The 26,467-nt window shown below is 36.1% G+C and overlaps 1 protein-coding gene across 1 annotated transcript in view; it reads right to left on the reverse strand.

The window, feature by feature from the left end:
- VPS41 (VPS41 subunit of HOPS complex) overlaps nt 1-26,467 on the reverse strand; it is a 110,413-nt gene that overhangs the window by 31,166 nt on the left and 52,780 nt on the right. The window contains exons 7-14 of the mRNA XM_005425684.2: nt 19,422-19,541; nt 15,762-15,908; nt 14,489-14,555; nt 7,855-7,952; nt 5,345-5,474; nt 3,533-3,648; nt 2,075-2,131; nt 23-84 (exon numbers count right to left, since the gene is read on the reverse strand). Coding sequence (XP_005425741.1) covers nt 23-84; nt 2,075-2,131; nt 3,533-3,648; nt 5,345-5,474; nt 7,855-7,952; nt 14,489-14,555; nt 15,762-15,908; nt 19,422-19,541 — 797 coding nt within the window. The remainder of the gene's footprint in view (nt 1-22; nt 85-2,074; nt 2,132-3,532; nt 3,649-5,344; nt 5,475-7,854; nt 7,953-14,488; nt 14,556-15,761; nt 15,909-19,421; nt 19,542-26,467) is intronic.

The raw sequence follows: 26,467 nt of genomic DNA on the forward strand, positions 1-26,467 counted from the left end.
AAGATCTTTAATACTAGGTTACCGAGCAGCCAGGTCATACTCTCCTTTCTCCATCAGGTGATTTATATAGGCTAAGCCAATGTCCTAGGGTGAATGAAAACAGAGAATTAGCTATAAAAGTTTGGAAGTGAACTACCTGACTACTATACAGAACTACTGTAACAGTAGTGCATACAACTGGAAATTCAAGGCTCTAAGTGCATCCCCTGATTCTCCTTAAGTAGGGCCCACAGAACAGTCAATACAAAATACTTGCATAGACTGCTCACAGTTTCAACTAAAGGTGCTCTTTTAAATAATTCTCATAACCTCACTGATGCTGAGAAGACTACCACCTCTAATTATTAAGGATTGTTTGAAACACATAGCTGATCTTGCTGTGCTTGAATTAATTCAAAAGAAAACCACCAGTCATCGTATAAGACATGCTCTTTGTCAAAACAATTTGCAGACGAGAGCAAAAAGTTGGTTGAGAATATAAATCCTAATGCTGCTCAATAAAGTGCAGGAATTACTGAGAACTTAACAAGATTATTAGTCATTACATACCAAATTTTCTTTCTCAAAGTTCATCACACAGGTCAGTGGTAAAATGTTTCTGATATCCATTTAATGTATCTTAAAATTTTGGCATGAGCCCCCTAATATAATCTCAACACTCATATCCATTTTGACATAACACAGTGTACTCATTGCATAACTTAAGAATCACATCACTAAAAAAAGCATATTGTTTCTAGAAAGAAAAAAAAAGAGGCGAAAAGAAAAAAACAAAGCTGTACAATGAAAAAGAAGTCCTTGTTTCTTAAAAAAATTAAACATTTGCATCTTCTGAGGCACGACATTTCTTTGATCCATATCAAGGAAAGTACTGACCATAGCAGAATATGAATAGGGGTATGCAACAACTTCAACTGGTCAATCTACTACAAAGTTAGGAAAAAAAAGCACATATACAAGATTTTAGGATTTCATTACGCTATAGGAACCACCTTTGAATTTTCAACTTCACCATTCTCAAGAAAGAGGCTGACAGAAATTGTCATTCTCCTGTGGACCAGCTTCTCAGTGAACAGAGAAGATGGTTAAGGAAAGAGACGTAGATCTGGTTGTTTTATGATCTATGTGCTCTGCTCAAGAGGTGCAGAGGAGCAGTGATAATTACTTCCATCTAAAAAATACCTAAGGCTACCAGACTTGTCAGGTATTCTGAATGTGGTGTCACTAGGCAGTGAGAGCATGAGTTGTTTCAAATCAGTGTACCACTAATCCTTCACTTAGGGCTTGATGTCAACATTTTGTTTCCTCAACATTCTATTGGCTTTTGCTTTAGAGATCAAAATCTCAAAAACTGCTTGTATTTCACTGAATTTAATCACTTATTGCAGAGCAAATTTCTGCAAAGCAAAGGAAAAGCTGATATATATTACTGCTAACACCAGTAATCTGGCCAAAAAATTAAACACGTCTTGAACACTTTGTACAGATTTCAATTTAAAGCAGCATCAGTATTAGTGAATTTAAACAAAAGCAAACAAACAAAAGATAAAATCAGTGACACTTTTGTGTCTATTACACCATTTCCCCTTTTGTTTTAAACATTGATACCCTTTGTTGCTCTGTGAAAGGGACTATAAACATAGAAAATAACAGTGTGTGACAAAAGGAGCATCTCAAACTTTTTACAAAATCCTGTCACATTTACGAGGTATAAGTTAAGGAGAAATTTGTCACTCCTGCCTGCAATCTCTAATAGTGAAATACTGTATGTTACTTCAAACAACAGTAAATTTAATACAAAAGTAAAAGCAAACAAAAATCCCCATCAGCAAGCAGAGAAATGGAATTCTCTTCCTTTCAAGGCCAATAGCACCTTCATATAATGCAGATCCTTTCATGTTTCATGGACTAACACTCCTGTTCTGCAGCTGAAACGAAGAAATCGGATGCCAGTTGGAGTATGCCTAACAGTTATTTCCTGGTGTTATAAAAAACAGGGAATATATTTGTTGCATCTTATGGCATTCTAAAAGAAAGAAGATATTATATTTTTAATATAAGTTTTGAGACTTACCAAAATCTTGTGCTTTTTTATTGTTTTTTGACTGATCTCAGCTGCCATCAAAGCTTCCTATATTCAAAAAGGAGAAAACAGAGATACCAGTCACATACACAAACTTTCAACACAGAAAGCTCTAGAACTGTATAAATGAACTCTTTTTCAGAGCAGGGTGTTGAAAGCACTAGAATTTTTAATGCCATGGTTGGATGAACAGCTTTGAATTCATACTCAAACAAAAGCAGTCAAGCAAATAGCAAACTACTTTTGTTTCCATCTGAGTTCACTCCACATTATTATATTAAGATCAATTCACAACAAAACACACAATGCAATCACATTTGATCATTTTCAAAAGAGACTACTACCAAAACCTGTGAAAAAAATCAACAGGAAAAGGGGTAAGAATGGGGAAAGCTACCTGCCAGTTCCCCAGTCCAAATGTCTTCTTCAGACAGAATGATTTATATTTGTCATTTGCTGTTCTCCTACTTCTATTTTTTTTGAACGTATAGAAAAAAATCTGGCACTTTTACAAATAAAAATGAAACCTTTAAGATACATCGCAACAGGCCTGTCTACTAACTTGAATGGCTTTCATAAAGGCACACACACAGCTGTCACTTGCAAATTACTGGAGTCTTCAGGGACCAAATGCTGTGATTTACATATATTGCAAAACTACACTCATCATACAAGTTTGCTATTCCAATGCAAAAGCATCCAAAGGATTTAAACAAATCTGCATGAGAAATATCATGATTATATTAGCAAAAGCAATACATGCTGAATGGCTTTTCCACATTTTTTTTCTTATAATGGGCATGCAACAAACATAAATTAGAATTTGCAAGTTAACTTTATGCATCATAACAAATGTTCTAAGTCAATTAATGCAGGATATTAGAATTCAGACCACTGTGTGCATGTTCATATGGTATGAAAGAACTTATTATTATTGTTTTAGGTGTTTAGATATTCATACTCAAACATCAGTATTTACTCAACCAAATGGTGAGCTGTTTTTTATCCAAGAGAACTTGTCTTTTAATATTGGATGAGCTTTATTGTGAGCAACACTACTTTCAGCAAGTGCAGGTACAGTTTAAGACCATAATATTTTACTTTTAAAAGCACAGCTCATTAGTTAACTCTTCTGCTATTCTAAAACCAAAACCCAGCTTTAATAATTTTCAGTGTCAGCTAATACATTTCATAACTGATGATGAGAGCACTATTTTCAGCATCTAATTCAACTACCTCACTTGAGTGAAATTTTGAATAGTTGTTTCAGTAGTGAGACTAACTCTGTAAGAGATGGAGTAATGTATAGTTAAGTCCCATCCTTTACAAGCATTTACTCAATCACTGTAGGAACAGAAATGTCCAATCCAAATGACCTAGTAAATTCCATCATCCTACTCCAATTTCCAAACAAGGAAAGTCTGAAGGAAAGAATGATGTAAAAATTACTTCGTATTTCTTCTTTTCAAGAAGCCAGTCAATGTGATCATCTTGGTCCCGCTCTTTGGCCACAACCACATCTCTTGGGCTGATGATATAAAAAAGCGATTCACCTTCCGAATACTCTGCAAATGCATACACAGTTTTAATATTTTTACTATATTTTCTTTAAGTAAAGTTCTGCTTTTTAGCATATCCTTGAGGGGAATTTACAAAGAGGAAGACAGCAAGGCTACTCCTGCAGGACACACTAGTTTGGATGCTGTATTCTCCAATAAATTAAAACTGGTTTAAATGGCTAAATATATTTCAAAAAACCACTACAACTTATTGCAAATTCTGATTCATCCACTATGTGCAAACTTTATGATGGTTTAGAACCCATTATTATACTCTTAGAGGACTATTACACTACACAGCCTGTAATAAACTTATCCTTCCCATCAAGGTCAAGGCCATCAAAAGCATTAATGATAGATGCCATAACCCCTGGGGACACAGTACATCATTACAGCAATGCATTTACAATGCTGCAAGTTAAGGCTATATGTATAATGCATTTTCTTACACCATAAGCCTTAATTTTTGAGTAAGCTGGAAGAAAAAGTACTAAAAGGTCAAATCAAATGCAAAAGATGACTGCTCTGAATAGTTATCATTTGGACAGAGCCATGAAGAAACATGAATGCTTTGTACGTACAGAATAGAAAACCACTCACTGTCCAGATCAGTTTCTATAAACACATACAAATACACTCCTGAAGTGATAAGCAATTCACAAAATAATGTTTGTCTTAAAACATACATAACATTTAGACTTTTCAGGTAAACTAGAATATTTGTAAAGCATAAAAGTACAGCTGTGGACATCAATGTTCTGCTTTGGAAGATGTATTAAAAAACCCCAATTCTACTGATAGCAGCATTGATGTTTTTGAGGTCAGGAGGAGATATACTATATTTCTAGTGGCTTAAGGGCATAGATGTACACAAAGAGTTTTGCCAAGCCTATGATTTGAAGCATGCTGCCAGAGGAGATACTTAAAATTCAGATTAATGGATTTTAAAAGCCAGAAGAAATGCTTCTGTATAAGACAGGCTACATAATCTCCACCAAGGAATTCTGCATCAGCTTTGCCATGCATTCTTCTGAGCTACAACATATAGATAAGAAAACTATCCTATCTTTAAAAGACAGCATATATTGTGCCAGGGCTTAATGTCCCTTCCCGCTACATAATTAAACCAATCTTGTAGGTGGAGCTTGCCAAAATCCAGATCCTTTAATTCCATTTTACCATTTGAGGTCTGTAATACAACTGGCAGCTTTGTCAGTACAGAGAAGCTAAATATCAGTGGGCCCCTTTGAAGTTGACCCATGCACATCTTACTGTTGAAATGATACTTATTCAATCTTTCCCTCTAGAGCAGCTTTTCCAGATATTGTGCCATTCATTTCATTATTCCTGAAGCCCTTTGTGTAAAAAGAGCTCCTATGGATCATATGTTGAATAAATCTCCTTCAAAGATATTGCCTTCGACAATACTGGACATTACATGAGGTATGTACTTCTGCCTTCTCCAGTATGTCTGACCTAATACATGGCACTAAAATCATGATGTTTAAATACACACATTTATTTTCTTTCATATGACTGGTTCTTGTGGATTTCCACTCTACACTTCAGTCTCATAAGCAGTTACAGCTGTTCAAGGAGATGACAAGAAAATGACATAAAAATGAAAAAGGAGGCTAAGTACACACAAATCTTTTTTTAAGCAGGTCTGAAAACAAAACAAAACAATATTGAGAATACCTACCTAAATGATAATCACGACATTCATTTTCCTGAAATCCTCGTACTGTTAGTGCATCAGAAGAGATCTCTTCACAGGACTCAGGCAGGGGTTGTACAATATCAAGTCTAGGCCTTGCACAACACTCTACTTCCTAGAAAAATGACACCTTAGTCACTTCCTACATGATTTACCTTAGCAATACCAACTGGTGGTCATCTAGAAACAAGGCTGAAATTGAACAGCTACAAACATTCACAAACGTGCAATACTTTGCACTGGCTACTCAGCTGCAAATCATACAAGTTGCAAAGCTGTGCTCCACAGAGTAATTGCATCTGGAACTCAGAGGAAAGTTACTCCAAGTAACCCAAGTTACTCTTTGATTGCTTTCCTTGAAGGAGATCAGTCTGGAGGAGGAGGTGTTGATAGACATAGGTCCAATCCTACCCCTGAGTTTGCTCACTACTTCTCTGCTCTTGGACACAGAAGTTTTCTGGGCTATCACAGATGACTATTAACTGCTTCATTCAACAAGCAACAGAACAATTTAGAACACATATCCAGCTGGGCTCATGCCCTGAAGGACAGAGCTCTATGAGCCTGGTATTCTGGTATTAAAATAATTTTTTTTTAAGCTGGTATTTGATTTTAGGCAGCCAGCAGCAGCAGGGAAAAATTAATCTGAGAATAATACAAAAACTTTGCTGTTCTGATGAGCTTAGAGTAAAATGAACTTTCAAGTGCAATGTAGGTGCTTATGGTAAGATGACATCATGGATTTTCACCTTCTGTTCAAGTGAAACTGCTGTCTTCGACTAGCTGCATTTTTAATAAAGTCAAGGTCCAAGACAATCCTATATTTTCTACTTCAGGCTGTGAATTATAGCAGAATATACAGTAAAAGAGCAAGAGCATATAGAAAGTGGATTTAAACAGCTCTAACTTACTCATTTGGAAGTAGCACCACTTGGGTCTTTTCTCAATTTAACTGTTCCAGGAAAAAAATACTCAAACCAAAAAAACTTTCAAAGCAAGTTCAATTGTGATCTAATTTGTAATAAGTAAGAAGCTGTCATTTGCAAGCTGTGAAATCAAGTGTAGGAAGACAAGTGTTCCTTGCAACTAAAGGACATTTTTGTAGTGAGCAGCAATTCTGCTGCAAGCTCAGGCAGTTTGGGCTCCACAATAACAAGACAAGTGAACCAAAGAGTTCCCATCACAACAGGACACAGATGCACCATCAGGGACAATTGTACTTCTGTTCCTCCTATAGCTACCCAGAGAACTGAGAAGTTAGTGAAGTCCAGCGTTTGGAGTTTGTTTAAAAGGCTAATTAAAAGCAAACACTCAAGAAAAACTTTTTCCTATGTTCAATTATGTACCATTATATCACCTGAAATTCCCTTTTCATCTTTCTTTCCTAAAGCAATTAAAATGACTTTAACTTTCAGCAGTCACTATCTTGTTTACACTAGCTCCTTTCCTGTACTACTTTTTCATTAACAGTGGTGTCACAATTTCCTTGCTCCCTGGCATTCCAACCACCTCTTCCTCCCCCCTCCTTATCCCATTTGTCTGCTTTCTTGTCTTTCATCGACTCTCCCACACTGTGCTGTCTCTTTTGGGAAACATTGCTGTGACATTATTTTTCTCCTTAATATAAACAAAGAAATAATAATCTGACATCCTGAAGTAGAACTAGAAGCTAACCCCACTGATTTCAGAAGGCTCGTGCATTTGTTTGAACCTACAGCATTTCATTGCATAGCAACTTGTGCACCCAGTTTCTTAAGGTTACTATGGTGATGGTTGTCTAACACAGACATGCTTATCAAATAGATGATCAAGAGCATCTGCCAATCTCACACTGCAGCTTCAAGGATTTCCTCCACTGCCTTGCCTTTTATTTGGCAATACGAAATCAATGTTGGAGACAGACACGGCACTTGTCCATGCACAGTAAAATGGCTGACAAGAATTCTAAATTCTACCTCTCCACACATGTATCTGGGTGTACGCAACTAAAGATCTCGGAAGAACGGGAGACAATGATGCCACTCACTCACAATCATTCATTCCACTCCACAGTCACTCTTATGCTTGAGTTGATCAACTTCCCTACTCTCATTTCTTTTGAGATACAGGGTCAGCAAGCTCCTCTTATGGCCAAACAAGATTCTCTATTTCTTCTGGTGCAGAAACATCAGGAAGAAAGAGAGAAAAGGAGAGAAAAAGGAGCGGGGGGGGGGGAACAAAGGAAGGAAAAAAGAGCAAGAAGGACTAGCTAGAGACCTTCTCTGCATTCTGCAAGAAAAAAAGGAACCCAAACATGATTTCTGAAAGGTAAGCACATTAGTCTTCAACATCACCTCCACTGACCTTGTTTTATGGATCAGAGACATTTCAAGCACTGTTCACTACCAGCAGACTACAAATTTTTCTCAGATAATCATATTTGTATGACTAGTTTAAGGCCCAACTCACAGGCCAAATTAATGTTGTGAAGAAACTCTGAGATAAAAAAAAACTACCGTTTTTTCAGAGATCTCCTTTACATATGAAAGTATAACAAGCTGGTCACAGAGAGGTGCAAGTCCACTGACGTAGAATTCGGTGTCAAATTGGAAAACTGAAATACAGGAAAGAAAAACAGACTCAAAACCATGAATGTGTATGAACTACTACCTAAGAAAAACTCGCTGATTTTCAGAGACAATCAACAGCATACAGCACCGCTTTAGAGAACGGAAGACTCAACACACGTAACAAACCCAGAGATTTCCCAGTTGGATCAGATAAAGATCTACATTTAACAGATTAAATTACATTAAAGTTTGCAAAAGGAAATGTTTGTGCTCCAGCTTCTTAGAGATGAAACATCTGAAACGAAGGTGCAGTCTGATTTTCAGTAATCACATTGAAAAAGGAAGCAAAACAAAAATCAAACTCAATAAAACAAGCAATAAGTAGTACAACTTCATTGGTTTGCATATCCATAGCATGTTCATGTGGCCATAAGAGAATTGCACCTGCTACATCTATTGGTATACAGGAAAACACAAAGATCATTATTTATTTATCATAACTTTAAACATCACAGAATAATTTACAGATACACTCATTACAAAGAAAACAACAGTTCATAGTACCTTTTCTTGTTCATAAAACTGAAAACATAATTTTCTGAAATTGGTCTTGAAATCGAGATAGTTACATGAGATTATTTCAAGAATGAGAAAGTAAAACAGAGTGTTGAACTGTATTTACAAAAAGACTTACTAAATGATACCTCTGCCACAAACAGCTCTTTGTTTTTATTCTGCTGGATTTACAATGCATCACTTTTTGTGAACTCCTCTCTCATGGGGACAAAAACAAGAATCATCCAAGTGCTTAAATTAGCAAGCCTTGTAACTATAAGCTTTTAAAAAAGCATCAGATACTTCATTATTTTCTCCCAAAATATGGTTTTAGGAGAATCTAAGCGTAAGTAAGAAACAAAAATTTTACTTCCTTACTGTTTAGCATATTAAACTACTAATACATATACATATTTACTAAAATTTTCTAGCAAGGCAAACAGAAAATACAGCATAATGACATTAAAAATAAAGCTGATTTACTTTAGCTAAGATAATAAGAAGGAACAGGAGAAATAATTGTCCTCCCACAAAAGGAGGAAAAATACAGTGAAACAGAGTATGTATTTGACACCTGTCTCTCTAGGAATAACCAAGCACTGTTTTTCTTTTAATGACTGCTGACACTTTGGCATCACTGAAAGACCACACTATAGCACAAGGGTAGAGCATTCAATCCATTCACAGAGAAGAGGTTCACATGTGTAACCATGTACATAATTATCTTGTTCTAGCCTACAAGACTGATGAGATTACTTTGACTGTGTCACATGTTGCTCTCAGTGATGATTTAAAGCAAATCAGTTCAAAACTAACTATGTACCTTATTCTCAGTTTAAAATTTAGTATTTAGCATTTTAAAAGAATATGGAAGGCAGGAGAAAAAACATGGAAAAGAAAAAACAAAGTGAAATCCATAATACTATCAAAGAAACTTTAAATTCAGTTTTATAGAAGGGCTAGGAGAACGGTCTCAAAGGCATGTAAAATACTGTGGTTTGTATTTGAAGAGGAAATCAGCAAGGTGAATTATAATTTATAATTATTATAGAAACAGCTTTAAAATCCATGTGTATTTCTTTGTTTTATACTAGAACTTAAGTCCCTTTTGCCAGTGAAAATGCTTGTAATGCTCAATGTAATGGTGTATTTAAGATCAGCAGAAGTACTGATATGTGAAACATAAATAAACAAACAAGTAAAAATCACCACTTCAAGTTTTGTTTTTGAACAGAATATAGTTTCCTTGGTTTCACTATCAGCTTTTTCTTAGCTCATCTTTCTCAAGAGGCGTTGTTGAAACACAATGCTCTAGCTCTGCAGCTACAGCCTTGAACAAAGAATAACTGGCATAGACAGTGCTTCTTGACCTGACAAAAATCCTTGATGCTGCTAATCAAAAAAGTCTTACTGAAAAAAGAAGATGGAAGCAACAGCTGCACAGAACAATAATAGGTTAAATTGACTTACTCTCTGGACACTGTGTTGTGATCAAGGAGGAAAAGAAATCCAAAATAAAGGCAATGCAGAAATGCTGTTAATTTGAAAAGGATCCAAAATAATTAAAACAAATGTAGTATTGAAGTAAATGGAAATGACTGAGGTATGGCCATGTGTCATACATGTTTATGCCTGTCATAAGAGAAGATAGAAGACAGGCTGACAGTGGATCTACTCCATGTTCAGCATCTATGTACAGATGTCAAATAAATTACCTGGAAGCAAAATGAAGAAACCTGTAAATCTTTTTTGCTGCTCATTAAATGAAATGTATGAAATACACTAAAATACAGAAATGAAACTATATATGCTACAATATTTACCTAAACTGCATAGCCACTTTCTCTGGGATTTAAAGATCCACGCGTATGCGACACTGAAACTAAAAGGAGTCAATATTGTTTAGTCAAACCTCTAAAGGCAGCCCCTGCTTTACCACAGCAGATTTTGAAGAGTAAAACTTTGGTTAGAGTCAGAGTGTTTTACCTCTGATTCCACCTAAAAGCATTGGTGGTGGAGATACTATCTTGAGAACTCTTAAGGGTATGGTGCATTGCGACCTATAACAATGAATACAAATTTTGCAGAAGTTTTTAGTGAGCTAGGTAATTTATGCAAACCAAAACAGAATACAAAATGGCATGATTTGATTAGCTATTATCTTGTGCATGGAGTTCACTTGACATAAAATATAACTTTTTTTTTCCCCAACAGTATGCGAGTTCAGTTCCAACTAGAGCACAAGAAAAGGCCCCACATAAATATCACTTAAGATACAAAGCCAATTTTCTGAAAAACTCTTTTTTTCCATTGAACCAAGAACACTTTGTTGACCAACAGGAAAAATATTCAGTCTTGAAGAATTTTGGGGCTTAGAAATTCTGAGGTTTGATGACAAAAAAGACAAAATCTTGAAGAATTTTGACTCATTTTATGAAGCAATTTATAAATTATAAGTTTGGCTTGTGGCAAAACAGATGAACAAAAGTCTAGGTAGAATCAACTATATATCTAGGTTTGGGTTTTTCCTTCTTTTTTTTGGCTTCTCAGAGTATAGCAGACTTGCTTCAATGAAACGCTTGCATAAATCACCTTATGAAGTAAATTTCCTGATCATCACATTCATCAATTAAGCCTTACATTCCATCTACATAAAGAGAAATTATGTCAGCACATTAGATCCCATTAATCTCACTTTACAAACAAGAAAATAAATATCCCATGTATTCAGATTGAAATGTGCAATCTCAATGCATGACACTAACTTGCCATGCAGGTGTGAAGTTACTCCCTTATAAAACATACAGATGTGTTGTTACAAGCATAGCCTTGAAACGTGTAATTTTTAAACCAGAAAACTGCTTTGTGGGAAATTTGGTAGAATGCAAAGGGAGACAAGTATTCAAGAGACATTGCTGCCTGGCTTGTACCTGTAATTAAGCTGAGATTCCTCAGATAAAATCTGGACAAAAGTAAAGTGAATAGAAATTCTCTAATCAACTTGAAGTCTTTTACATACTTCTGGCGTTAATCTCTATTTTCTGCTATCATTAACAACCTGAGTAACTGAGGCAGAGATAAAGTACTTCTCCATAAAAGTATATAAAATCCTGCCAAGGCCAAGGAAGACTAGATTTCCTATTTTCCTTTGAGAAGGTATTATATTAACTGGAAAGTCTAATTAGTTATTTAGCAACAAGCCTTCTCTGGGGTTCCAGTTGAGGAAGGGTTCCCTATTCAGAGCAGAAGCTGTGCAGCATTACAGCTTTTGTACACGCTTCAGGAGTGAGCACAGAGGTCAAGCACTCTTTAAGAAGGATCACAATGGCATTTAGTCTACATTAAGCCTGTAATTCAATACCAATACCTTCTAATCAATACACTACTTCACAGCAGTTGCTGACAGAGCTAAACTGATAGGATCTGCTCAGCTAACATATGTTTAAACCTAAACAGAAACACTCACTTGGAGTTTATCTTTGACACTGAATGAAGACTCTCAGAGGTAATGAACTGTAGCAAAAACAATAGCAAGATTACTGAAGAAAAGTACCACCACTGAAAGATGTAAATTGAATTAGCAATGCCACATGAATCTCAGTGCATGAGACCTGTATAATTCATCTATTTTCTCTTACAGATAATCACAGCATTATCTTCTTTAAGATAAAACATGTAGAACAGTTCAGTGGTGTAACTTTCACACATTGTGGGGTTTAGCATCACAGCAGATAGTGAAATTATTTCCCACCTTAGAGTAAGTATAGCTAATTCTTGAGACAGAAACAGAAGATGAGGAGGTACATTGTTAAACAGGATCCTATGCACCTAAATTGCAATGCAGGAAATACTGTTTCCTTTTTCACTGGCCTGCAAAGTACTGAAGGAATATTTATTATCTACTAATGCCATCACAGTTTTCTATGATACTACTATGGAACTCAGGGGCCCTCAGAATGGCTTTAAAACAGCATAAAACTGAAACTGTTGACACGTGACAGGACACTGTTTTATCATAGACTCCATATGTATTACCCTGATGACCAAAGAAGCAACTATGAAGTTTCCTGTTCCACTTCTGGTTTTCTTTCCAGGTGAAAAATTGTAAAAGCAGGGAGAAAAAAAATTAAAAAACACCACACCACTAAACTATGACAAAAGTAATACTGTGTTAAGGGTTTCGCTTTTTGTAAGTCTGTTGACAAGATCTTATGAGTCAAAATATTTGAAGGATACTCAATTGTCCTTGCATTGAAGGATTATATTCTTGTCTTGTATAAATTCTTTACTTTATGCAAGCATATAAATTCATACATTCACTTTGGATATTAGTGGTCTTGCAAAAAAAACTATACTGTTTGCAGGTCTGATATAAGATCAGATTTTCTGGCTATACCTTTGAAAAGTAATGATGAAGTAAAATCGAAATAGATGTTATGGCATGACATACTGCAGTCAAGAAGACTTTCAATGTGACTCTATGAAAGACTATTAATTTATACTGAGACTTGAACAAACAATGCCTCTCTCTTTTCCACCCCAATCCTCCCAGGTTCTAGAGTCCCGTGGACAGCATTTAGCAAAGCAATTTCAGTGCTTTGACTTGAAACCAGAAAATAAAATCTCAAGCACATCATTAACAGGTTAAGTGAGATAAAATACCAGTCCTCTAGACTACAGAGAAAACCACAGGCCAGAAATTTTAAGCTGAAAAAGTTACTTCCACATAAATCTTTATCCTTCATGTCTGCACCTAAATAGCCCAATGACAACTTTTTATGCTTTTTAATCAAGTTCCAATAGACAGTCACCTAAAACTAGCACCATCCATATAAGCACATTACAGATGAAATAGAAGTTACCTCTGTTCACTTGTCAGTATGTGACTAAACTCATTTAGTTATTTTCTAAAAGCTACTTACAGATACAGAAAATATTATATACAAGATCTGAGGCTAAAACTCATGACCAAACTTTTCCTTGATAAAATTATTGTGAATATCCTAGAATTCTGCAGTTAAATAGTCTGTTTGCACTATGTAATCCTAAACATCAAATAGCTTTCAGGTCTCAGTTAATTCTCAGGCACACCAATCTCTCAGTATTCAGACTCCCTGCAGAGCTTAACAAGTCTCCTAGATGATTTTCAGAAGCTATTTTTGAACAGTCCTTTCCTGAAATCAGAAAATACAGCATATGCACACATATGCCATACACTATTCCAAACTGACATGATTCAGGATCTTGCTTGAACACCCTTTTTACAATGCCATGTTTCTACAGTCAAGGGAGCATCAAAGCCTACAAACTGTTGCCCACTCTGGTCTGCAGAGTCAGAGGGCCTGCTTATCTTCAGAGGGCCAGCACTATCTGTTCCTAGATATATCTTTTCCCCATCAGACACTTCTGGGGACAGTTGTGTCTTTTTGTTTACATCCCCACTTCCCTCCAAATTTTCTTTGAATTCCACTTTGTCACGAACTTTACCAATAATCAGTAATAATAAAAATTTACTCACGTCAGATTAGCTAGAAAAATAAGAAAGCAAATGAAAATATGAAATTCAGAATCCAAGAAAGGAAACAAAAATAAATTAAAATCAATTTCCTAGCGCTACACCAGAGATTTTTATGGGGAAAAAAAAAGAGAAAAATGTTATGAATAGTGTAGTCAAACAACATATAATCAAATAAAGTAGTATCTATTTTCTCTTTACTGCTACACTGACCATCAATCATTTAGCCAAGACGAAAACTCAAGTTCTCTAAAGGAATCTGTATGAAGGGAAAGCTAAGGTATCCACTATTCATACAAGTATCTTTGATATTACATGGTCACAGAACTTAAGGTTCTCTAGAAAAAAACCCTCACACCTAGGCAAGAGGGCATTATGACAACCTCAGCAACTAAAAATGCGGAGACATTTACGTTACAACTACATGTTGCCTCCAAAGCATAACAGTTTTGTTCTGGCTAGCATGTAGAAGACTTTTAAAGCTTTTTGAAAAGCAGTGAACAACCATACCTATTTCCACGTAGCGGTTTGGTAGGTCACGCATTTCACTGGCATGCCGTTCTTTTACTGAGCAAATCTAGGAAACAAGAGATTTGAATTGTTACAATAAGGAAGATGTAATTCCTAAAATGACACTAACTTTGCCTCAATAATAAAAGCAATTTCTGTGAATTCTCCAACATGGACTTCTTTATTTTGAAAAACACATGTTGTGAAACAGTAATGATGCATCACTAAAGAAAACCACACAGAAAAGTAGTGGCTGTAGTTCACAGCCTTATAAATATGCTGGGAGAGAAGAGGACAACATAGGAGTGCATAAAAGAAATGTGAAAATACATGCCCACTGTGGTTTCTTCACAGAGGCATTTATTTATGAGTTTGGTTTTGGTGTCTTCTCACACTTTGCGTCTCATTACCTTTCAAGGTACCTGATTCCTATTCAGTAAGCTTGCTATTGCTCCTCCCAGTTACAAGAGGGGAGTATGTATATACAAAGAAATGCAAATAACCAAATGTTGTGAAGCACAGGCAAATAGAAGGGGGAAGACAGATGCCAAACCTAGGACAAACCTCCTCATTTATAAAACTCTAAGCTTAACACTCCAAAAGCTTTTTACATGTCACCTACCTCACTCCACCCTCCCTTTCCATCTATTCCTATCAGGCACTTTTAATTTCCACTGTGCAGTGATGCAGCAGTCTGTTATTAGAAAACAGCTAACAGGCTTGTAACAAACTCATGTCATATGCTGGTCTGAGCAAATGATAATCAGTCTGCACCACACAAGTTTGAAATGCCAGTTTCCTGTTGAAAGGTAACAAAACCCTAAGCAGCCTGTCCTTCCACCCACCCTTTTTTTTCCCCCCATGGTTGACCAAAATCAGGTGGCTGTTTTAGCAGCTGCAACCTCCTCAGCCCCCAAACCAATCCCCTCACAAAAATACCTCATGGTAAGTTGCTCTTCCTTAATGCTAGTCCCAAGAAATGAATTCAACAGCACACTAAAAGCTTTCCAAAGATGAAATCTCTCCAAGGAGTGAAATGTCCCTGAGGATTACATTCACTGCATGCTCTCACACTGAGATCTGTCTGACCGCTGGGCGCCTATCAGTCCTCCTCCTCGTGAGGGTCAGTCCAATGACATTTCTAAGGCAGCAAGAGTTCTGAACACTGGTCAAACCAAATTCTATTTTTTTTTATTGTCTTTACTTTTCAGAAACAATCCTCTGTTTGTCTGTTATAACAGCAAGCATTTATTACAAAGACAGGTAATTGCACCTTTACTGAATTTCCCCAGCCAATAATCAGCGTTAAATTATCCTTCCAGCAAAGGCTGCAGGGATACATATCTGGGCGAAGGCTTATGTCATCTCGAGGCACATTGGTAATTCTTTGCTTGGAGATCATGTCAAGTATCTTCACGCCCTGAAAGTTTAAAACCAAGAGAACTTTATTCAGTATGACAAACTCCTACTCACCATTTTGTACACTAAGGCAGTCAGAACAGTTTACAGTTTACAGCATAAATTTCAGAGCAGGGCTGAGTGTGCCAGCAGAAAAAACTGTTGATACAAAACCCCATCTAACCCAGGAAGTGACAAAAGGAGTAAAGGGATCAGAGTAATTTAGATGTTTTAAATTCACATGTCAAATAAAAAGACATAATAAGTGAATGAGTGACTGAGTGACAGCCTAGCAATTCCAGTCATGAACCAGTTTGGTTTATTAGGCTGGTGCTACTCCTGCAGAAATAAAAAGAATCCCCGCTTTTTCACAACAGTCCCTGCAGAGACACAGAAATTTCCACTTGGAAAAAGAAAAGCAACAGCTCATTAAGATAAACTAATTCAGTCTCAAGATACGCATTTCAACTCTTATTAAAACAGGAAAGCGAGCATATTTGTATGCTCACTTGGTTTTGGTTTTTGTATTTTTTTTACTTTTGTGATTTTTTTACTCCCTCCTCAGGAAATCTCTTATACTAATAGAACAAGAAGTTAAAACCCAGGAAGATTAAAGTCATTCAAGAGACAGAGGAAAAAAAGAACCAATAATTAGATTTCTCTGTATCATTTAGACAAGGTAAGCTATAACCTTTCCAATAGCAAAATGGAGGTTAATTTCATATTAAGTAATGACTTGTTCTTGATAATTTAAAATATAAGCCTCTAAAATAAAATATTTTAGTAGATGTTAGAGAGTGAGTCTTCAAATCACAGAAAAGGGGTATGGAAAAGACTTTGAAAGGTCAGCAACCATGATGCCATGCCATGTGAGGATTTTCCTAGTGGCAAAACTGCTTTAAAAGATTCCTCTGCCTATTTCTGTCCCCCCCATTGTGAGTTTCTATGTCCTCAGCTGTATAAATACACAGATACAACTGTTTTAAAGTCATGGGGGGTCATGGTCTAAGCCAGGTTTTGCCTCTTTTTTTAACCACAAGGTAAGTGGTATGAGGGTGGGTGTAGGGATTTTTTTAATGATCTTTGTCGCTGAATAACTGTGAGCATGGAACACACTTCCACTAGCATCTCATCAGCTAGCAGACACCAAGGTTTCAAAAACAAACAAACAAACAAACAAACACAAACAAACAATTTACCAAAACATCTGCAACGTACAGAACGCAGATCTCTAAGTAACAAAAACAATCTTATCCTTTGTTTCCTGAGCTCATCTGATAAAATTTTTAATCTTGCTTGAATTGCATTTTAATAAAGTTGCTTTTTATAAATCTTACTACTTTGTCTCCAAGGATGATTTTCAGCGACCCATACCACACCTTCTGTTTTTCTACATGGCAGCAAATCTTATATGGGATAGACCAGCTCCTGTTTGAAGTAGCTTTCAAACTAACAGTGTAGGATCTTTTATCTGCTTTGGTTGTAAGTGTTGAGAGACAGTTGTTTAATAGAATAAGTTTTACATAAGAGTAAGCTATTTAGAGTTATATCGTGTGATATAGTATGTTGCTTGCTTAGGTTTACTTGCTCAGCATAAATAGCTAGATTTTTTTTAAGTCTTGGGTGGTAAGCTCTGAACTTACATCTAGACATGCTTTTGGCTGCTAATTAATTATTAATTAATTTTCTTTTTAGTAGCTGGTACAGTGCTGAGTTATGGATTTACTGTAAGAATAATGTTGATGACTCACTGATATTTTAGTTGTTGCTATGTAATTTCCCATGCTCTGCCTGTGAGCATGGGAATCAAAATCACAAGAAGTGAGCAAGGAATCAAAAGGGCCCCTGTTGGCTCTTTGGAGCTGCCCACTGACAAAGGACTCCAGTCTTTGAAGTTAAAGTGTGGGATAGTGTGGGATAGTGTGTATGTGACTCCTTGAATGGCGTGAGAATACTTGAGCAGTGGCTTCTCCTCTAACAGGTATGCCATTTGCATCATGAATTGAAAGGCCTTCCACAGTCAGCTACCCATCATGAATGAGCTAAAACCTGTCCAAATGGGAGTCCAGCAGCCAAATGCCTCTAAGGATTTATCCCTTAGATGTCTCAGTTTGTAAAACTTGCACTATTAGCCATGGAGGAAGGAGAAGAGGGAAGGAAAAGCAGAAAACATGGGTTACCTATGTATCAGAAAAGCAGAATTAGACCTTACCTAAATATGAAAACTAGGTAGCCATGCACACACAGTAAGAAGCAAGGCTATAAACATTTTCTCTAATTCGGGAAAAAGGAAGTGTAACACAAAACCTTGCTAGAGAATGGAGTTTAAAAACTTAAAGGGGAACAGAAAGGGCAATAACCAAATATATTAATCTTTTAGAGGGCAAATGTAATTTCATTTTTCTTTGAAATATAGGCCCTGATCATGGCTTTTTGTCTCTGACAGATAGCTCTCAATGTTTTATTAGTACTCGGTGTTCTGTTGTGGCACATCATCTCTAGGGATAGCTCTTGTCCTATCCATTCCAGCAGATACCTCGAATATGTATTTTAATTATATGGATCTGAAAAGAACAAAACCTTCAAATAACCTAATGTTATGTCAGTCAGGTGCCCAGTGAAGCTTCCATTCTAACAGAGTTATTCAAGGGAAGTAAATAAACAAAGGTCCACCTTTAACAATTTCATATCAAACTGGTTTTGAAACATAAAAAAGAACAATGCTTTACAATATTTTAATAAATGCCTCTGTTTAGGATGGAAAAACAATAGAAAAAAAAAAGCTAGTGCGTCAGAAGTACTTTCAACACATTTTAAAAAATACTTTGGAATTTAGACATGATACACATTAAAAACATATCCCTCACTGCTGAGCTGCAAAACATAGAGCTTGACCCATCAATTAAATATTATACAGTGATAAGTGAAATGTAACACTCAGAATGAATGCAATGATTTCCTTTAAAATTACACTTAGAACAAAAGGGGCCTATTTTTTCTAAGTCTAACTTTCTTCTAGTGGCCTAACAAATTGAGAAATTATTACTGTATTTTTTTTATAATCTACAATATTGAAAGTGCACATGACAATGTCATTTCAGTACAAATTACAAAATCCAGACAGTTTATTTTTTTTCGGTGGGTGGAAGAGAGTGGAGATGTTCTATTATTTATATAGAGAAGAATTACATAGGCATTCCTTCCTCAGTTTGCTTCAATAAATTGCACTAATCAAAATTCTAATTAATAACAGTGTACATCAGCGACCATCACAGTGGTATGTAGAGGTACTTTCCTAATTTCTTCAGAAGTGGCAATCATATTGGAGAACCCTGACTAATGAGCAGAAAACAACAGATGAAATTTCCAGAAAGAAATGACATATAAACCACTATCCTTCAATGCCTTTTATACACAATTCTACAAATTCACAGTTTTTTACCTGAATATTCTGCCAATTAGCATTGAAAAATGTCAATAATCAGTGCAACACAGAGATATTTTTGTACATGTAATGGAGGTGAAAAATACTTACCATATTATTAGCCCAAGCAATTAAGTGCCCTCTCCATTTTATATTTCTTATATTTCCTTCCCCTTCATGTAAAACTGAAGGCTTCCATCTATTCATCCAACCTCTTTCATATAACAGCAACTATGAAGAAGTGCAACAATAAATATTTGACACAGTACTGTATGCAGACATTGAAGTTATTTTTTCTTCATGATCCCTTATTCTGTTTGGATTTAAGAGCAATGAAAAATACACACCTATCACAAAACAAAAGCAAAAAACATCAAACATTTTGCTATACTATATTTACATCAAACATCTTGTATATTACAGAATTCCTGCTAAATTTTAAAAATATTAATAACGCCTTTCATCAAGTTTCTCCAAAGAACAGTAAGTATAATTATTTACCTTTTAAAGATAAAGAAATTAGGGTATTTCCAAACCTAAGTCTACAGCACTAGTGACAACAGTTCAGAAAATTGTTAAAGAAACCAGGTCACCTCACTGATCTCGACATTCATCAATCTCGTTATAGGCTCCTTCACTCCAAAAAAACCAAGCAGTCAAAGAAAATTAAAAGATCCCCAAGCCTGTGACCTTTTGCTTGCCTCCATGTGGAACTACACAGCGTTCCACAGGGGTCTAGAGATACTGTGGTTTAGTCCCACATGTGCAAACTGCACTATACCACAAGTGCTGCTGATTGTAAAACTTGTGTGACTAGTAATCTCAGGTTCTGCAATTAAGGAAGGTATTTTAGAATATCTAAAAGCATAAGAGATGTTATGGGATGCTTTTCAGCAGCAAAGAAAAACCAACTACATGCAGAAAGTCTGCACAGAAAGACAGCCCATATTGGTTAGTTGAAGCACGGTGCTAATAATGCGAAGGTTGCAGGTTCGATCCAGTTATGGAGCATTCACTTAAGAGTTTAACTTGATGATCCTTGTGGGTCCCTTACAAGTCAGAACATTCTGATTTTGTATGTCTCATTAAGTTATTTAATAGGATTACAAGGAATCACTCTGAGAGAAGCAAAGTGCAGAACTTGGAGGGATACCTAAGTATGAAGCTGAAGCATCTACTAACATCATAGTCCTGCTAACTTTTCCATGAGTACACCCACATACAAATGTATGCACAACCTGAACCCAAGGTCCCGAGCTCACATCTCACACTGGAAGGTGTGAAATAGCTGTCTGCAAGGATTTCTACCATGCTAAAACCCAAATGGAGTACTCTTCTTGCTAATATTTCCTATCTAAGATCCAGCTGTATGCACTTTTTTATATATGGTTTCCCACCACTTATATTTGGATAAATACATAAGTGTTAAGACATTAGTTGTTTAAAATAAGATCTTTAAACAAAATACAAGATTTTAACAGCAATTATCAGACTGCCTGTCTCCTAAAGCCACCAGATGGCACCAGAAGGCAAGTATTTTCTCCAAGAGTTTAAAGCAGAGCAATTTTTGTGTGAATTGCACTGCAGACATTAAACTTTTAATTCAAGCAAAGTGATTTTGCATCCTTCACATAAGTCACATGAAGGCCCAACTTTTAGACAGTATAGTTTTTTTTTCCCACATATGAAAAGGTTACTGAGTAACTCTCACAGAATATGTTATTTTGCAGCTACCAGGGCAAGCCACTGAAAGTAGCGCAACGTCTACAGCCATAATTCAGCACTATATGGAGGGATTTTCATTAGAAAACTGGTAGGTAGATGTTAAGCACAGGAGCAGCCCTCAGCCCACATGAATGATCTCCACTGAGATGCTAAAGATGCCATAAGAAAAAAAAAAGTGCTGTGCTGATCCAGACTTGAAAATTACTTTTTTCCTAAGGAGAAGTTGGACAGAAGAAGAACTGCTGCTTGGATGCCTTTATCATCCAATAAAGACAGCAGCAAGATATGTGGTATTTGCATTGAGACTTACTGGACAAAGATCCAAAAACTTATGTGGATGATGTGAAAGGTTAAACATAGCTGATGTCAATTATATTAATTGTACTTGGATTTTTTCTGCTTGTGACTGAATTGTGATTTAAATTAATTCATTATACTCAAAATCCAGAGCAAACTTGGTATGACTCTTTGCATCTTTTTTGTTATTCGTGGTTTGTGAATATCATGCTTTTTTGTGACTCTGAGTAACAAACTGCAAGGAAAAGTAAGTGATCTGAGAAAGATTTTCTGAAGAGAGAAGATAATTTGAAAAATCCTGCTTCCATCTATGCTCAACCCTAAGAACACAAGCTTTTAGATCAAGGCAGTATAAGACAACAGGCTGGTATCAGCTATAATAAGGATGGAAATTGAATCACTGAAACACCCTATCATTCCCATCTTCAGATCAGCAACTGAAATAGGTCAAACACTGAGGCCAAAGGGCACTTCACACTGTGGCTTAAAAAAAAAATGCAATCTCAAAACATGCTTAACTAAATTATCTTCAGTGCAATTATCTGTGTGCTGTTGATATACATACTGTGATTTATTTATTATTTCTTAGAGCAATGGCACTTGGAAATTGAATTTGTGAACCCAGAACTTTCCTATGTATTTTGGAACTGCTGTCTACTGAAAGCATCTCTCTCAAAATGAACAGACTAATTTCTTTCTTAGTCTTCCTTTCTGTCTCCACATTGAAATGTTGATCATACCAGAAGGTAATTTAAAACTTCAAAAGACTTGTCAGAAGAAATCCATGGTTTCTAGAGGGGCTTTTCCTACCACCTCCCTCTCTTTTTGGTATGATAAAAATATTTTAAGACTTTATTTGCCATAAATCCTAAATTATGGTAGTCAGCATTCACAGTACTTCTATTTCAACAGCAGCCAAAATCCCACTTTCTTGGCTTCTCTGCAATAGTTTGTTTTCCCTGTTTTTCATTTGCTCTCATAAAACTTTCTAGTCTTTTGTTACATACAATACAGTTGTGCTTAGAACACTCTTCCAGTGTTTCTTGCATGCACCACAATTTGATAACACAGCTAAAATAAAATAACCTTTGGCATCAAGGTCCCCACCCACACTGTTTCACAGCGCATTGCAATCTTCTGTTAGCTCACTAATTATTTCGTGAGTCTTAACTGCTTATGATTGTCCACCAGATCATTAAGAAAAATGAGACACTGATATGTATGAGACAAGAGGATGGAGCAGGACACTTTTTGGTTTTAAAAAAAAGTTGGATTAGTGAATACATGAATACACATTTTGGATTAGTGAATACATCTCTCCATATCTTTTATTAACAGGAGATTAATCTACACCAAAAAGAGCTCAACACTCTATTTTAGAGTGCATTCAGGAAAGAGAATAGATGAGTGCTTGGACTTAATGGAGCCTGTCATGCAATTAGCATTAACACTAACTACATGTAATCCTGGTCTTAAGCTATGTACAGGAATTCCCAATCCTCTAAACAGAGGTGAATGATTGCAACTTTGGAAGTATCAACATGGTGAAGTAATTAATTTATTCTCACTACCAGTTACTAGCTTCAATATACTGAAATAAAATATGTCTGTTCTCACAGAAATTTCAAAGGAAACACACTTTTAATGATGCCTAGCATCACTACTTTGTTTCAACACAGTGACTTCTGTAAAGAGTTGAAGAAGTTTTAGTGAAGAAAAAGTGAAGTGAAGAAAAAAAGGCTTAAGTCTTCAATTTGTAACTGAAGAGCCACTTTTCCATTCCCTATTGCAGAACTGTTGGATCAGTTCTCCAACATTTGATTTTATCTCCCAAAATCAAAATTAGGAAACCTGTAATTTCCTTGTCCTGTTCTTTGTCGGAGGATAAGCCTACCTTTGGCATTTGTCCTGTGTTTTGGTGCCTCCGTCACCACTTTCGCCTCAGCCAGGCAAGACCACAAAAATCTAAAATGCTATTTCCATGGTTACAAGTGATTGCTACAGCTATTTATTGTTTTCAGCATAAAACAAATATTTACAGGCACAGTCAAGATTAACAGACACCAGAGAGTAACATAGAACAGCATGCCTCATGAAGACTTACTGTTTAACAGTTCATCCCTAGGAAAACATACAGCAACAATAAAAAATTATACTTTGTATTTGAAACAGACGATGGGACTGGAACGAGCCCAAACAGACAGAGAATAATGTAAGCCTCAAGCTTGTGGCTGAAGATGAGCTTTCAAGATTTCATCACAAAATGTTGTGTAGGGAGCTGGGGTGTGAACAGAGAGGAGGGTAGCAAGTGCAGTCAAGGGAAATCAAGAAGGAGGCAGAGGCACACAGCAGTATCAGGAGGCATGTGATGGCAATAGTGAGAGATGAAACAGGAGCTACTGTGTACTTCATGGGCAGAGGAACTAGAAATTTTGAGATGTTTAATACAAACAAATGCCACAGGACTTTTATTAGGCTTCATTTTTAATAACTCAACTGCCACATTCCAGCTTTGCTTATTCAAAAAAAGCTACAGAACTAACACCTTGAAAAGCAAATCCCGCCGTCTTGCAGGCAGAGAGATACATTTCATACACTTAGATCCTCTTCAGTTGCCACCTCAGGCAGTGAAAAAAAGGGTTCTACACAGACATTTGTAAAACACAAAACTATAGACTGCATGCACAATAGGACTACGATCCATTTCCTTTACACAAACCAAATTTATTGCTGCACAAGGAGAATTTTTGTTTTAGTGATAAAGAAGAAACACTTATCCAAATACCCATAAAGAAGAAACGTAAGCAAAAAGATCCCAAACCTTATTAAGCAAACAGGACACACTACATATCCAAGTCTCATCTGTTTAATAATATGGGATACATCTGGGCATTATGCATTGAAGCAGGGAAATAAGAGACCAGTAGTATTGTGGTTTACTTGCTGCTACAGTTTGTTTCCTACTTATGATAAATTATCCAATGCATGGACAGAAATTGCCACAGTATTTACTCCTTCTTCACTTAAATCAGACCTTTGAGTATTTACTGAGTGACATTTTATAGCTTACAAAGCAATCTGCCTTTCTTGTCTGGTATTCTTCTACCCAACATAATGCCAAACAGCTGACTATCTGCTTTCTAAAAACGGACTGTGCTGCAAACAGCATCATGACAATTTAATAATTTGTCAAAGTACTTCAGTTATTATGAAGTACATATCATTGGGTTCAGAGGTAAGGTCATCTACTTACTCACCACACAAAGTGCATCTGCTGACACTAAAAAGCAACAATTAAAAAAAATATCTGAGACATTCCTTGGCAGACTTGACTTTAACACAGAAATTCCACTACCCCTAACAGCAGTCACAGATCCTCAACAACGCTTTTCTCTTTCCACTTGTGCACTGCTGGCAATCTCCATGCTTTCTCTGTATATGTTGTTGCTCCACCTGGAGTGGAAAGGAATTTAGATTGTCTTGTTTTGCATTTCAGGCAAGAGTTACCATGGGTCCAAAATTCTGACATTGAAATAGGTTTTTCTTTGTTTGGTTGTTTTTTTGTTTGTTTTTTCTTTAATAAGAAATTTCCCCCAGGTAACAATAAGTTCTCTCTGTTTTTATAAAAGAAAAAAGAGTCTAATATTTAAACACAAGCACTGATATGTTTAAGTGTTAATTCTAGAAGGATAAATGGGACAAACATGATCAGACACATCTGTATTTGAAGACCAGTTCTTATAGTGTATCTTCTGCACCAAAACAAACACAGACATTATTAAAAAGGTTTTTATATATATTTACAACAAATATATATATAAAACCCATTAATATATTGTGTAGCAATAGACACAGATAGATATAGAGAGATGATACTGTTGACAGTCACAGGGTAAATCAGTTTTATTTTGGTTCTCTAGCCCTTAAAATGTTTCAGACTGGATATGCCAATCAATATTTATTATACAAAATATATGTCCCAGGAAAATGAGGAGACCCAGTCCTTTATGATACAGAATATTCTACTCCTATACTTCAGAATACATTTGCTTAATTTGTGCTGGGTCCCCACTACCACGCTAGGTTGAGAAGACTCAAAAAAACCCCTTCATTAGTACACATTCAGCAGAGTGACTCAATCACTCCAGAGGACTCACTCTCCTAAGTGTTTCACTACAAAAACCTTTGTATGTAGTTATTGATGTTAATAGAGATGATGTCTCTTCCAAGAGAGGAATCTCAACTTGTCCTGCTCTCCCTTAAGTTATCTTTACATAAGTCACAGTAGCTGATATCTTGACTTTGCATCTGAAATAATCTTCAGTCTTTCTTTATTAGTTCTGTCTGTTTAACCCCCATGACATAACGGATACTTGGACTTCACAAAAACATTTATTTAGTTGACGTATTGGGAAAGACCAGAACTCTAAGAGTTAAATCATGAAAACCTTGTTTTCAGCTTTACCATACTCATTTAGTTGGCTTTTACCCTGTTATTTTTTGAGATTAGAGCATTTTTTTAAAAGGTAGAAGGTTATGGCCTGCAATAGCACAGTATTTGTCTTTTCCCTTGCTTTGAAGCTCTATTGTCTGCTCTGGACAGAAATGCCCTATTATTTACAATATATAGTATTATTATTTCAGGGTTACCATCATCTGCCAAATAAGCACAATGGTGCCGCGGTTAATTGCAGAGATGAGGAGGGGAACAGGGAACCATCTTCTTTTAGTACGGCACCTATTGTTTCTCACTGCAATCGTGTCAATTTCCACAGTACCTGCCTTATTTCTAGGCACAGATAATATAAATTCACTTAGGAAAATGGGTGAGATAAGCTTTACCAACCCAAAATATTATCTCAAGTTTAACAGAAGTTCTTTTTTTTAAAAAACTAATGTTTTAATATGCAAACAATTTAATTAGTTCATAATACATTTTAGAGAAAAGCTTCTCTATATGCCTACTTAAGCAAAGTTAAGCAACCATATAAACAAACGCACAGTAGAGTTAAGCTTACAATTCACAATGATTACCCCAGTTACCCCAGGGAGCGCTGCTCTTAAGTCAGCTTTAGGTCAGGCTGAGCTTCAAAGACATAGCAAATCCCAGCATTACACAAGAATTCACCCAAGTT

Source organism: Geospiza fortis, unplaced genomic scaffold, assembly GCF_000277835.1.
Source record: "Geospiza fortis unplaced genomic scaffold, GeoFor_1.0 scaffold265, whole genome shotgun sequence".
NCBI classification, from domain to species: Eukaryota; Metazoa; Chordata; class Aves; order Passeriformes; family Thraupidae; genus Geospiza; species Geospiza fortis.